The sequence below is a fragment of the Microcaecilia unicolor genome, chromosome 9 (assembly GCF_901765095.1).
Source record: "Microcaecilia unicolor chromosome 9, aMicUni1.1, whole genome shotgun sequence".
NCBI lineage: Eukaryota > Metazoa > Chordata > Amphibia > Gymnophiona > Siphonopidae > Microcaecilia > Microcaecilia unicolor.
This window is the reverse complement of record NC_044039.1, coordinates 204901254-204916011: the sequence shown is the minus strand read 5'-3', so window position 1 is coordinate 204916011 and position 14758 is coordinate 204901254. Positions and strand designations below refer to the sequence as shown.

General features: G+C 47.7%; 1 protein-coding gene across 2 annotated transcripts in view; it reads right to left on the bottom strand.

The window, feature by feature from the left end:
- Window positions 1-742: 742 nt before the first annotated feature.
- The window catches only part of ASB2 (ankyrin repeat and SOCS box containing 2), an 82102-nt gene continuing 68086 nt past the window's right edge, over window positions 743-14758 (bottom strand). For both annotated transcript variants that reach the window (XM_030215321.1, XM_030215320.1), the window contains 3 exons: window positions 10573-11140; window positions 8446-8599; window positions 743-2051 (listed from right to left, as the gene is read on the bottom strand). In XM_030215321.1, coding sequence (XP_030071181.1) covers window positions 1921-2051; window positions 8446-8599; window positions 10573-11140 — 853 coding nt within the window. In that variant the 3' untranslated portion in view covers window positions 743-1920. The remainder of the gene's footprint in view (window positions 2052-8445; window positions 8600-10572; window positions 11141-14758) is intronic.

Here is a 14758-nt window from a genome sequence, read left to right as displayed (position 1 = left end):
CTCGCCTCACCGCTTCCTCTCACAAACAAATAAGCCTTCTTCAGCGCCGGTCTCCAGCACAGCCGTATTCGCTGCCTGCCCCCTGCTCTTCTTTCTTCTTGCTCGTCCTGTGCACGCTGACGCTGAGCAAGAAGGAAGAAGAGCAGGGGGGCAAGTAGCGAACGCGGCTGCACCGGAGACCACTCAGCGTCAGCGTGCACAGGAGGAGCAAGAAGAAAGAAGAGCAGGGGGCAGGCAGCGAACGCGGCTGCGCCGGAGACCACTCAGCGTCAGCGTGCACAGGAGGAGCAAGAAGAAAGAAGAGCAGGGGGCAGGCAGCGAACGCGGCTGCGCCGGAGACCACTCAGCGTCAGCGTGCACAGGAGGAGCAAGAAGAAAGAAGAGCAGGGGGCAGGCAGCGAACGCGGCTGCGCCGGAGACCACTCAGCGTCAGCGTGCACAGGAGGAGCAAGAAGAAAGAAGAGCAGGGGGCAGGCAGCGAACGCGGCTGCGCCGGAGACCACTCAGCGTCAGCGTGCACAGGAGGAGCAAGAAGAAAGAAGAGCAGGGGGCAGGCAGCGAACGCGGCTGCGCCGGAGACCACTCAGCGTCAGCGTGCACAGGAGGAGCAAGAAGAAAGAAGAGCAGGGGGCAGGTAGCGAACACGGCTGCGCCGGAGACCGGCGCTGAAGAAGGCTTCGGCTGGCAGGGGTTGGGGACCCCCGTCAGCCAAACCAGGGGCCCAGATGAAATTTGTGGGGGACCAGGCCCCTGTGGCCCCCCCGTAGCTACGCCCCTGGTTTATAGAATTTAGTCCTCTATGTATAGTGGATTTAGACACATATAGCACTGTACATATACAGCCCCTTGATATATTTTTTGAAAAAGCTGTTATACATTTAGCCTGCATATATTATGAGAGCAATTCTATAATTGGGTGCCAGACTTAGGGGTCCTTTTACAAAGGCACGCAAGGGCCTATGCGCAAAATCGGCATTACCACCCGGCTAGTGCGTGTGCCTGGCGGTAATTCTGAGTTTGGTACGCGCTGAAAACCCACGGGAGAAAATAATTGTCTATTTTCTAGCGCAGGGCATTTCACTCAGTAATCGGCAGTTTGCGTGCACTGGACAATTACCGCAGGGTAACGCGTGAGCCCTATCGCTAAGTCAATGGGTGGCATTAAGGACTCAGGTCGTAAATAGACATGTGCTGGCTTTCATTTTACCCTTAATAAGAGAATTTTATAACTCAGAGAAAGGGGTGGTAGAGGATACTCAAGGGACTGATGAGGAACTGAAGAAAGAATAAGTCACATATCGGTCCTTGTAATACTGAAGAAAATGAAAACCCTCAGTACATTATAAAAAAATGTTTAAAGCAAAATATTAGATGATCTAGAGGCAGTAAAGCAAAGCTTCAATCTAAAAGAAATATCATAATGGATTAAAGTGTAATCAAGTTTTCACTCTTGCTGATCGGCTAGTCACTAACTTCAGAGTCATTTTACCTTCCTAATCAAGTCTACAGGATCGAGAGGACCCAAATTATTCAGAAATTAATCTGGTTAATGATTGTCTGTTGATGGAAATACATTGTTCTATTTTTCTTCCGCATAAACTGATGCATTGGATCTCTCGGACTGTTCCCCATCCCTCCCAATACTTCTTAAAAGCACTCTCTGTTCCTGTATCTGTCTTTCCCACCTGTGTTTTCTCTCTTTCTGTCCTTTACAAACTATCTCTCCAATTCCCTTGCTCCATCCCTACTCCCCCTCTTGAATTTCTGCGTGTTCTCCATTTTGACAGGTAAGTTGTGGCATTTCTCTTATGCCCTTCCATTCGATTTATACACTCATTTCTAGGATGGATATATTACTGTCTGTTAAATACATCAAGGCCCTTCCTCGGCCTCACTTCAAGAAGCTGTCGGTGAGCAGCATCAGCATTCGTACTTCAGATACTGTATCAGTCTCTGAGGAAGTGGCAAGTCATCCAGCAGTGCAAAACGGTTCCTCCCAAGAATACTTCGGATTTTCAGGCGACAGAGGTGAACAAGAGGTCTTGGAGGGTCTAGAAAAATAAAGCAAATGTTTTTTTTTTTAATTTTTACTTATTGGGATTTATTAACCACCTTTATGAAGAGATTCACCCAAGGCATTGTACAGCAGGTACAGTTTAACCAGTGGCGATCCTAGGTCCCTCCCAGGTGCAGCGGCATCCGTCCGTCCCCCAGGATGCAGCAAGACACACACACACCCCCGGCGCAATGACACCCCCCTCCCCCATCCATCAGCCCTCCCCCCCCCCCCCGGGTGCATTCTTGGCTGCTGGAGGGTGCAGAGAGCAGCTGCGCGCCTGTCGGCTCCACTGGCTCCCTGCTCCCTCTGCCCCAGAACAGGAAATAACCTGTTCCGGGGCAGAGGGAGCAGGGAACCAGTGGAGCCGACGGGCATGTGACCCTCCAGCAGCGTGCAACCGGGGCGAACCGCCCCCACCGCCCCACCCTTGCTACGCCACTGAGTTTAACATACAACTTACAATTTTGTGACCAACATTACTACTACTACTACTATTTAGCATTTCTATAGCGCTACAAGGCATATGCAGCGCTGCACAAACATAGAAGAAAGACAGTCCCTGCTCAAAGAGCTTATAGTCTAATAGACAACAAATAAAGTAAGCAAATCAAATCAATTAATGTGAACGGGAAGGAAGAGAGGAGGGTAGGTGGAGGCGAGTGGTTACAAGTGGTTACGAGTCAAAAGCAATGTTAAAGAGGTGGGCTTTCAGTCTAGATTTAAAGGTGGCCAAGGATGGGGCAAGACGAAGGGGCTCAGGAAGTTTATTCCAGGCGTAGGGTGCAGCGAGACAGAAGGCGCGAAGTCTGGAGTTGGCAGTAGTGGAGAAGGGAACAGATAAGAAGGATTTATCCATGGAGCGGAGTGCACGGGAAGGGGTGTAGGGAAGGACGAGTGTGGAGAGATACTGGGGAGCAGCAGAGTGAATACATTTATAGGTTAGTAGAAGAAGTTTGAACAGGATGCGAAAACGGATAGGGAGCCAGTGAAGGGTCTTGAGGAGAGGGGTAGTATGAGTAAAGCGACCCTGGCAGAAGATGAGACGGGCAGCAGAGTTTTGAACCGACTGGAGAGGGGAGAGGTGACTAAGTGGGAGGCCAGCAAGAAGCAGATTGCAGTAGTCTAAACGAGAGGTGACAAGGGTGTGGATGAGGGTTTTGGTAGAGTGCTTGGACAGAAAGGGGTGGATTTTACGGATGTTGTAAAGAAAGAAACGACAGGTCTTGGCGGTCTGCTGGATATGAGCAGAGAAGGAGAGAGAAGAGTCAAAGATGACCCCAAGGTTTCGAGCTGAGGAGACAGGGAGAATGAGAGAGCCATCAACAGAAATAGAAAACGGGGGGAGCGGGGAGGTGGGTTTGGGGGGGAAAATGAGAAGCTCGGTTTTGGTCATATTTAATTTCAGGTGGCGTTGAGACATCCAGGCAGCAATGTCAGACAAGCACGCTGAAACTTTGGTTTGGATGCAAGGTGAGATATCAGGGGTAGAAAGGTAGATTTGGGAGTCATCAGCATAGAGATGGTAGGAAAAGCCATGGGATGAGATTAATGAACCAAGGGAAGAAGTGTAGATAGAAAAGAGGAGGGGACCAAGAACAGAACCCTGAGGTACGCCGACAGGCAGAGGGATAGAAGTAGAAGAGGATCCACCAGAGTGAACACTAAAGGTGCAGAGGGAGAGGTAGGAAGAGAACCAGGAAAGGACAGAGCCCTGGAATCCAAGTGAGGACAGGGTATCGAGAAGTATGCTGTGATCGACAGTGTCAAAGCAGCGGAAAGATCAAGAAGAATGAGGATGGAATATTGACCTCTGGATTTAGCCAGTAATAGGTCATTGGAGACTTTAGTAAGCGCAGTTTCGGTTGAGTGGAGAGGGCGAAAACCAGATTGTAATGGGTCAAGAATAGCATGTGAGGAGAGAAAATCAAGGCAGCGGCGGTGAACAGCACGCTCAAGTAATTTGGAGAGAAAAGGAAGGAGGGAGATGGGTCGGTAATTAGAGGGACAAGTAGGGTCAAGTGAAGGCTTCTTAAGGAGAGGTGTGACCACAGCATGTTTAAAGGCAGCAGGGACAGTCGCAGTGGAAAGTGAGAGGTTGAGAATGTGACAGATAAAAGGAATAAGAGTAGGAGAGATGGCATTAAGAAGGTGGGTGGGAATGGGATCAGAGGAACAGGTGGTACATTTTGAGGAAGAAAGGAGAAGTGTAGTTTCCTCAATAGTAACTTCAGGAAAGGAGGAAAGGGAATGAGGGGAAGGAGAGAGAGGGGAACGGACTAGTGGAGGGAGAGCTGGTGAGGTAGAGAAAGCAAGGTTTATCTTTTGAACCTTGTTGTGAAAGAATTCAGCAAGGGTCTGAGGAGATAATGAAGGGGGAGTTGGGGGAGGGGGCACCTTGAGGAGAGAGTTCAATGTGGTGAAGAGAAGTCGAGGATTAGAGCCAAGAGAATTGGTCAGTTGGATATAATAATCCTGTTTGGCACGTAAAAGAGCAGATTGGAAGGAGGTCAGCATGAACTTAAAGTGTAAGAAATCAGCAAGGGCCCGAGATTTCCGCCAGAGGCGTTCGGCGGAGCGGGTACAGGAACGTAGGTAGCGGATATTAGAAGTCAGCCAAGGTTGGGGTTTTGTACGCCTTACAGGGCGGGTCATCAAAGGTGCGAGAGTGTCTAAGGCAGAGGATAGAGTATTGTTGTAAGAAGAAACAGCCTCGTTGACAGACGTGGATGGTGCCACAGTAGAGAGGAGGTTTGAAACATGGGAGGATAGAGATGAAGGGTCAATATCGTGAAGATTCCTAGATAAATTAGATAGGATAGGACGGGACTGGGAAGGAGGAGATTTAAGTGTGAAAGTTATAAGATGGTGATCAGAGGAGGGATGATCAGAGGCAAGGAAACTAGAAGGTGAACAGTTGGAGGAGAAGATGAGATCAAGACAGTGACCATTTTGATGAGTGGGGGAGGTGGAGCATAGTTGGAGATTAAAGGACGACGTTAAAGCGAGTAACTTGGGAATATAAGAGTTGGAAGGATCATTAGCAGGAATATTAAAGTCACCAAGGATGAGCGAGGGGGAGGAAGGATCATGGAAGAAGGCAAGCCAGGCGTCAAAGTCACTGAGAAAGGATGAAAGGGACTTAACAGGGGGACGATAAATGACCACTATTCGAAGAGGCAGAGGAGAGAAAAGGCGGATAGAGTGGACTTCAAAGGAGGAAAAACAGTGAGATTGAGGTGGAAGAAGGGGTTGAAATCTGGAGGAGGGAGAGAGAAGTAGTCCAACACCGCCCCCACAGCCAGCAGGGCGAGGAGTATGTGAAAATAGATAACCGCCATGGCACAGGGCTGCGACTGAAGCAGAGTCATCAGGGCAGAGCCAGGTTTCTGTTATGGCGAGCATAACAATAGTAAATTGGAGCTGGTGCAAAGACCTTTGTAGTCAGACCATTGTATAGTGCATTGCAGTAATCCAGTCTTGATGTTATCATAGCATGCACAACTGGGATAAGATTTACCTTCTCGATATAAGGAGAGAGGCAGCATAGTTGTCGCAAATAATAAAAGCAGCTCTTGAAAGTTGCTTGGATTTGAGGAATCAGAATAAGTGTTGAATTTAACTGTATTCCAAGGTTCCTGACTTGTGATTTGAGGGGCAGTTTGTACTTCCCAAAAGGGATTTTGATGTCAGGTATGTATCCACTCGGTTTTACTTGGGTTCAGGCAAAATTTGTTGTGTTTAGCCCATTCTTGAATTGATGTTAGACAAGTAATCAGTACCTGTGTATTTTATAAAATCTAGATCTACATCACAATTCCACCTCTGCTCTGCCCAAACTAACCACTGGAAACACGGATCATATAAAAATAGATGCACACTATTTTGTATGTGTACTTTTATCCATGAATGCCATTGCACAATTGTGTGAAAACCCTTTTTTCAAAGCTTTACAAAACTATTCCCATGATGTTAAAACAAACATGTTTAAAAATAACTATTCCCAGATTTCAAGGGACCTCCGAAGGACCTATCAGAAGAGCTGTCCTTAGTGGAACCATTATCTATCTATGCTCGGCATAAGGAAATCCGCATCTGAACCCTAACCCAGAAAGAACACGGGCTTGGCTAAACAGAGGCTCCACAGGAACAAAAACAGCTTGCCATCAAAGGATCCTTTTACTAAGGTGCGCTGAAAAATGGCCTGTGATAGTGTAGACACGTGTTTTGGGTGCAAGCAGAATTATTTTTCAGCGCACCTACAAAAAATGCCTTTTTTGCCAAAATCGGACGTGCGGCAAAATCAAAATTGCCGCATCCATTTTGGGTTTGAGACCTTACCGCCAGCCATTGACCTAGCGGTAAAGAATCCAGGCGGTAATGATGTCCATTATGTGTGCCCGAAAATAAAAAATATTTTTCAGACTCGGGTAATCGGACGCACGCCAAAAATGAAATTACCGCAAGAGCTATGCAGTAGCCGGGTGGTAACTCCATTTCGGCGCACGTTGGGCACGCGTAGATGCTTACGCGGCTTAGTAAAAGGGCCCCCGAGTCTTTAAGATCAGATTTATTCCCCAAATAAAACCCAACATGGCCACATTTTGCCCTCAGGCTTCATCAGGGGTATTGCCTTAAAGAAACAAAGTAGATTTCAACAGGGCATGAAATCAACAAACCAACTCCCCTGTTTACTAAGCCGCACTAGTGGCTGCTGCGTGGCAATGCCGACACAGCCCGTTCAAAGTGAATGGGCTGTGTCAGCATTAGTGCACGGTTGCCGCAAGCATGGCTTAGTCGTGGCTTAGTAAACAGGGGGGCAAGTGTTGATGCTTTGGTACAAAATAAATAAAATTGAACAGCAGTGGACTGGCCAACAGTGTTGCAACATCTTCAATCTCCAGTAGCATCTTGTCTAACTCAAGGTGATGCAACAGCCGTGATGTAGCCTGAGGATGAAACTTAACCACATCGGATTATATTTTGGGAATAAATTTGATCTTAATGACTTGATGTTGGTGTGGCAAGCTGTTTTTTTGTCCCTCCAGGAACAAATGTTTGCACATGATGAGGAATACAGACCTATAAACAGTATTTTAATCACCAGGGAACATTTCAGCAATTTTCAGGATGCCTACTGGGGGGGACATGATGCTTAAAAAAATTCTTGAATTATAAATAATTATTCTAAGTTTCTGCATCGTTTTTCATCTGCATTTCAGGCTCATTTTCGAAAGAGAAGGACGCCCATCTTTTGACACAAATTGGAAGATGGGCATCCTTCTCACAGGGTCGTCCAAATCGGTATAATCGAAAGCTGATTTTGGTCATCCCCAACTGCTTTCCGTCGCAGGGACGACCAAAGTTCAAGGGGGCATATCGGAGGCATAACAAAGGCGGGACTTGGGCGTGCCTAACACATGGACGTCCTCGACCCATAATGGAAAAAAAGGGCGTCCCTGACGAGGACTTGGACGACTTTACCTGGTCCTGTTTTTCTTACGATCCCCACAAAAGGGTGCCCAAACTGACCAGATGACCACCGGAGAGAATCAGGGATCACCTCCCCTTACTCCCCCAGTGGTCACTAACCCCCTCCCACCCTCAAAAAACATCTTTCAAAATATTTTTTGCCAGACTCAGATGTCATACTCAGGTCCGTGACAGCAGTATGCAGGTCCCTGGAGCAGTTGCAGTGGGTGCAGTGCACTTCAGGCAGGCGAACCCAGGCCCATCCCCCTCCCTCCAAAGCCCACCACAAACCCACTATACCCACATCTAGCTGCCCCCCTTCACCCGTAAGGGCTATGGTAGTGGTGTACAGTTGTGGGTAGTGGGTTTTGGGGGGGGGGGTTGGGGGGCTCAGCACACAAGGTAAGGGAGCTATTTACCTGGGAGCAATTTATGAAGTCCACTGCAGTGCCCTCTAGGGTGCCCAGGTGGTGTCCTCGCATGTCAGGGGGACCAGTGCACTACAAATGCTGGCTCCTCCCATGACCAAAAGGCTTGCATTTGGTCGTTTCTGAGATGGGTGTTCTTGGTTTCCATTATCGCCAAAAATCAGAAACGACCAAGTCTAGGTACGACCATCTCTAGGGACGACCAAAATTTCAAGATTTGGGCGTCCCCGACTGTATTATTGAAACGAAAGATGGACGTCCATCTTTTTTGATAATACGGGTTTCCCCGCCCCTCCATTGGGACATTTTGCGAGGACGTCCTCAACAAAACTTGGGCGTCCCTTTCGATTATGCCCCTCCATATGACAGCTAAATAAATGACTGAGTATTGGGTGGCCATATAATGAAAAGACATTTATGTGAACGAAAGAAAACAGAAAAAAAAACACATTGATTTTTTTTCCTGAGTTTTCTGAATATAAAGAGTACCTGCTTTCCTCTTAATGCCAGCCCAGTCCTCATAACTGTCTAGATGCTCCTGTAACCTGGCACAGAGCTGCACGTTACCCACATAATCCAGCAGTACATCGATGATCGGTCCCGCCCAGCGACTAAACTCAGGAGTAGAAACCATTTCACAAAACTGAAAGAAAAGCAAATAGTTGGGTTAGCTGGGCAAGACTTCTACGGTCTGTGCCCTGAAAATGGCAGATACAAATCAAGCTAAGGTATACACAAGAAGTAGCACATATGAGTTTATCTTGTTGGGCAGACTAGATGGACCGTGCAGGTCTTTTTCTGCTGTCATCATCATCTACTATAAGAAGGAAAGAGAAGAGACAGACGAAGGCAGGGGCACAGAGAACACGATCATGAAAGACTGAAGCGAATGGGTATAAAATCGAGACTAGGAGAGAACAGGTATAAAGCTGTTCCTAAGTGAAACATCACACCTAAAAAGGCAAAATACATAGCATAATGAGGAGTCCATTTACTAAGGTGCACTAACAGATTTGGTGCATGCTAATGATTACCCTATGCTAAATGATAAGATGCCCATTATATTTGTAAGAACGTACTATCATTTAGCGCGTGCTAAGTCTGTTAGCGCACCTTAGTAAAAGGATCCCTAAATATTTAAGGGGCCCTTTCACTAAGCTGTGTTCACCGCTAACATGCACCTACCTAATGCAGCTTAAAATAGCATACCACAGGTTGCGCTCAGACATCCTGCGGTAAGTGCCAATTTAGCGCAGGTTAATCCATGCACTAAGGGGTTCTTTTACTAAGCTGCGGTAAAAGGGGGCCTGCGCTAGTATCAGCATGTGCTTTTGATGCACGACGAGACCCCCTGTTACCGCAGTGGGTAAAAAAGAAATGGTTCCTGCGGCAAGTGAATCACTTACCATGCGGCCATTTTGGGAAGGAGCACTTACCACCACCCATTGAGGTAACAGGTCCCAGGGCTCGGGTGAATAAAAACATTTACTTTCACCTTTATATACCTTATCTGGCTGAGTTACTTCCAGGGCCACCCTATAACCCTCACCGAGGGTCTCACATGGCATTTATCCCAAAAGAACAGTGGCTCTTTTATCCCAAAGAATTAAAATTTAAGGGATGGGCAGAAGTTCTGCAGAACTTTCTCATTCAGGGTTTTCTTTGCAAAATATTTTCTATTGTGGAATATTTTCTCCTTACAGAAGTTGTACAAAATGACAAAAAAAGCAATGAAGAATTTGGGGAATGGGGAGAGGAAAACTAATCTCTTTGATCCTCCCCCAAATTCCACAAATTTTCAAGTATTTCTGGAGTAAATCAATCTGCTTATCAATAACCATCATTTGTAACATGAACTATTGGCCAAAGGTCAATTACTCTCCTTGTTGGCAACCTATGGCCCGGTGCTCCAGTGAAACTAGGAATTCATTATGGAATACTAGCCGTTATTGCAGCCCTCCTCTCTCCCCTGGCCTCACCCCGTCCACCGATCCTCCCCCCCATATCCAGCAACCCTCCTCTTTCCCTTGGCCTCCCCCCATGTCCAGCAACCCTCCTCTCTGCCCTGCTCTCACCCCATGTCCAGCAACCATACCCTCTCCCCCCTGCCCTCCCCCCATGTCCAGCTACCCTCCTCGCCGCCGCTCCCTCCCCCCTCCGTGCTGGGCCCCCTGCACTGACCTGACAGCACTTCTCACCTCCGTGTGAAAGCGCTTCAGGAAGCAGCAGATCGCTCTGCTGCTGCCTGCAGTGCTTCCACACGAAGGTGAGAGGCGTTGTCAGGCCATTGCAGAGGGCCCGATACGGAGGGGGGCGGGAGCGGCGGCGGGGATGGGGGCGGAGGGTGGAGGTTGGTTTGCGCGATGTTCGTTTCCAGGCAGCAGCGACGGCGGCCGACAGTCCGACGCAGTTTCCCTCTCTGTTCCGCCCTCTGACGTCAAGACGTCTTGACGCGAGGGCGGGGCAGAGAGGGAAGTCTCTACAGCGCATTTGCAGGTGAGTCGGTCACTTGCCCTTTATATGTTTGATACCACCCTTCAGAGTCAACTAGAGCAATCCGGCTCTTACACGGCAAAGTTGAGAAGCTATCTTGGGAGGTTCTTATTATTGTCTTGCCTGTATAATCTTGGGTTGTTTGTTGGCTGTATTCTCGGATTCAAACTCTCTTCTTCTGCTATCCTCTACTGGAGGGTGAGGTCCATTACCATACTCGCAGATAAAACAGGAATCCGCATCAGAGCCAAGATCCATCAAATACTTTAACATACTAAGGTACTTCATTGAAAACATGATTGTGGCAGGGAACGCTGTGGGATGAGTAGCAATGTATGCGTCAATATTTGCTCCATGATCAAGAAGCATATTCATTGTCCTGAGGCAGCCATGGCGGATGGAGATTAAAAGAGGGTTGATAATGTCCACATTAGGATTGGCTCCAGCATCCAGGAGCATTTCTGTGGCATCTATATTGTTATTAATAACGGAGAAGTAGAGAGCAGTGCTACGCCTATCCTCATACAGTCTGGCACGTTCAAAAGACAGAGTGGCATTGACGTCATAGCCAGCATCGATCAGTTCTTCCAAACTGCCATTGTTATTACGCTCGGCAGCAATGTGGAGAGGGCTGATTCCACTGCGCTTGATCCGAACCCGACTTGTCACAGGGATCAGCATGGACACAATCCTACAGAGGACAATTCATTAAACAGGGAATTACATTGGGATCAACACAAACTAGATATAGAATTCATAGTTTCCTTTAATCTGGGCATAGAACAGCATATAATGGTTATACACAAAATATCATATGCGGTAGTTTTCCCTTCAACAGCTTATCAGATGGCTTGGATTAGAACCAGTGATTCCCATACATGAAAGACAATTCTATAAGCTGGAGCCTAATTTATAGAATACTAGTAGAAAAGGCCCGTTTCAGGCAGGAAGGAAACGGGCGCAAGCAAGGTTTCCCCCCCCCCCCAGTTCCAGACCCCCCCATCGCTCCCCCCCCCCCCGCCCCGCTCCGCTCTGATTTCCAGAGCCCACCTCCCTGCCTTCCTCCCTCTGAATTGGAACCCCCCCCTCTGAGTTCCTGATCCCCCTGTCGCGACCCTCTCGAGCCCGCCTTCCCGCCGCCAAACCTCCGCAGCCGCCGTCGCGTACCTGGCCGCCTGTGTCCGTAACTTTCTGGGTCTCCGAAGCCTCAGCTGACGTCATGACGCATTACGCCATCGGCGTAATGCGTCGTGACGTCAGCTGAGGCTTCGGAGACCCAGAAAGTTACGGACACAGGCAGCCAGGTTTTAGAACGTTGGAGGTGAGAATTATTACATAGGATTAGTGCTTGCATGCATGATTGATGCCGCTTATAAGTGCTAGGTAGTATAAACAGTCCGGCCGATATTTAAACCATCCAAGACCATCTAAATTTCAGGAAATCTCTCAAGACCACCCTATTCAGAAAAGCCTACCCCAAAGACTCAGCCAGTGTCACCACTTCTTGATGCACATCAATCTACTGTTAATCTTGGACACACTTACCCTTCCCACCTCTCTCCCTGTTTTCCCTAATCCCTTTTGTTTCTCCCCTTTCCTTCCCGTTTGTTCTTATGTAGGATTTATCTTATTAGTTTAATTCACCGGATCGGCGTCAGCCTTTGCGGTGAGACATAAGCCACACTGAGCCTGATGCTTTTGGGGTATAAATGTAATAATAAATAAATAAATAAATTATTGGCACTAGTTAGATTCAATTAACATGTATGCATGTAAATGCTGGTGTGAGTAAGAAAAGGGGGCATGGAAACGGGAGAGCCATGGGCGGAATGTGGACGGGACTTTTACTTGCATGTGTAATTATGAAGGAGTGGCCTAGTGGTTAGGGTGGTGGACTTTGGTCCTGAGAAACTGAGTTTGATTCCCACTTCAGACACAGGCAGCTCCTTGTGACTCTGGGCAAGTCACTTAACCCTCCATTGCCCCATGTAAGCCGCATTGAGCCTGCCATGAGTGGGAAAGTGCAGGGTACAAATGTAACAAAAATAAAATAGATACTATTGGAGATTCTACATGGAATGTTGCTACTATTGGACATTCTACATGGAATGTTGCTACTACTGGAGATTCTACATGGAATGTTGCTATTCCACTAGCAACATTCCATGTAGAAGCCTGCGCGGCCACATTGTTGACCTGCAAGGGCCGACTTCTACATGGAATGTTGCTAGTGGAATAGCAACATTCCATGTAGAATCTCAAATAGTAGCAACAGTGGAGGAGTGGCCTAGTGGTTAGGGTGGCGGACTTTGGTCCTGGGGAACTGAGGAACTGAATTCGATTTCCACTTCAGGCACAGGCAGCTCCTTGTGACTCTGGGCAAGTCACTTAACCCTCCATTGCCCCATGTAAGCCGCATTGAGCCTGCCATGAGTGGGAAAGTGCAGGGTACAAATGTAACAAAAATAAAATAGATACTATTGGAGATTCTACATGGAATGTTGCTACTATTGGACATTCTACATGGAATGTTGCTATTCCACTAGCAACATTCCATGTAGAAGGCTGTGCAGGCTTCTGTTTCTGTGAATCTGACGTCCGTACGTGCAGGACGTCAGACTCACAGAAGCAGAAGCCTGCGCGGCCACATTGGTGATCTGCAAGGGCCGACTTCTACATGGAATGTTGCTAGTGGAATAGCAACATTCCATATAGAATCTCAAATAGTAGCAACAGTGGAGGAGTGGCCTAGTGGTTAGGGTGGTGGACTTTGGTCCTGGGGAACTGAGGAACTGAGTTTGATTCCCACTTCAGGCACAGGCAGCTCCTTGTGACTCTGGGCAAGTCACTTAACCCTCCATTGCCCCATGTAAGCCGCATTGAGCCTGCCATGAGTGGGAAAGTGCAGGGTACAAATGTAACAAAAATAAAATAGATACTATTGGAGATTCTACATGGAATGTTGCTACTATTGGACATTCTACATGGAATGTTGCTACTACTGGAGATTCTACATGGAATGTTGCTATTCCACTAGCAACATTCCATGTAGAAGGCTGTGCAGGCTTCTGTTTCTGTGAATCTGACGTCCTGCACGTACGTGCAGGACGTCAGACTCACAGAAGCAGAAGCCTGCGCGGCTACATTGGTGATCTGCAAGGGCCGACTTCTACATGGAATGTTGCTAGTGGAATAGCAACATTCCATGTAGAATCTCAAATAGTAGCAACAGTGGAGGAGTGGCCTAGTGGTTAGGGTGGTGGACTTTGGTCCTGGGGAACTGAGGAACTGAGTTTGATTCCCACTTCAGGCACAGGCAGCTCCTTGTGACTCTGGGCAAGTCACTTAACCCTCCATTGCCCCATGTAAGCCGCATTGAGCCTGCCATGAGTGGGAAAGCGCAGGGTACAAATGTAACAAAAATAAAATAGATACTATTGGAGATTCTACATGGAATGTTGCTACTATTGGAGATTCTACATGGAACGTTGCTACTACTGGAGATTCTACATGGAATGTTGCTATTCCACTAGCAACATTCCATGTAGAAGCCTGCGCGGCCACATTGTTGACCTGCAAGGGCCGACTTCTACATGGAATGTTGCTAGTGGAATAGCAACATTCCATGTAGAATCTCAAATAGTAGCAACAGTGGAGGAGTGGCCTAGTGGTTAGGGTGGCGGACTTTGGTCCTGGGGAACTGAGGAACTGAATTCGATTTCCACTTCAGGCACAGGCAGCTCCTTGTGACTCTGGGCAAGTCACTTAACCCTCCATTGCCCCATGTAAGCCGCATTGAGCCTGCCATGAGTGGGAAAGCGCAGGGTACAAATGTAACAAAAATAAAATAGATACTATTGGAGATTCTACATGGAATGTTGCTACTATTGGAGATTCTACATGGAACGTTGCTACTACTGGAGATTCTACATGGAATGTTGCTATTCCACTAGCAACATTCCATGTAGAAGGCTTCTGTTTCTGTGAGTATGACGTCCTGCACGTCAGACTCACAGAAGCAGAAGCCTGCGCGGCCACATTGGTGATCTGCAAGGGCCGACTTCTACATGGAATGTTGCTAGTGGAATAGCTTGTACACACAAGTGGAATAGCAACATTCCATGTAGAATCTCAAATAGTAGCAACAGTGGAGGAGTGGCCTAGTGGTTAGGGTGGCGGACTTTGGTCCTGGGGAACTGAGGAACTGAATTCAATTCCCACTTCAGGCACAGGCAGCTCCTTGTGACTCTGGGCAAGTCACTTAACCCTCCATTGCCCCATGTAAGCCGCATTGAGCCTGCCATGAGTG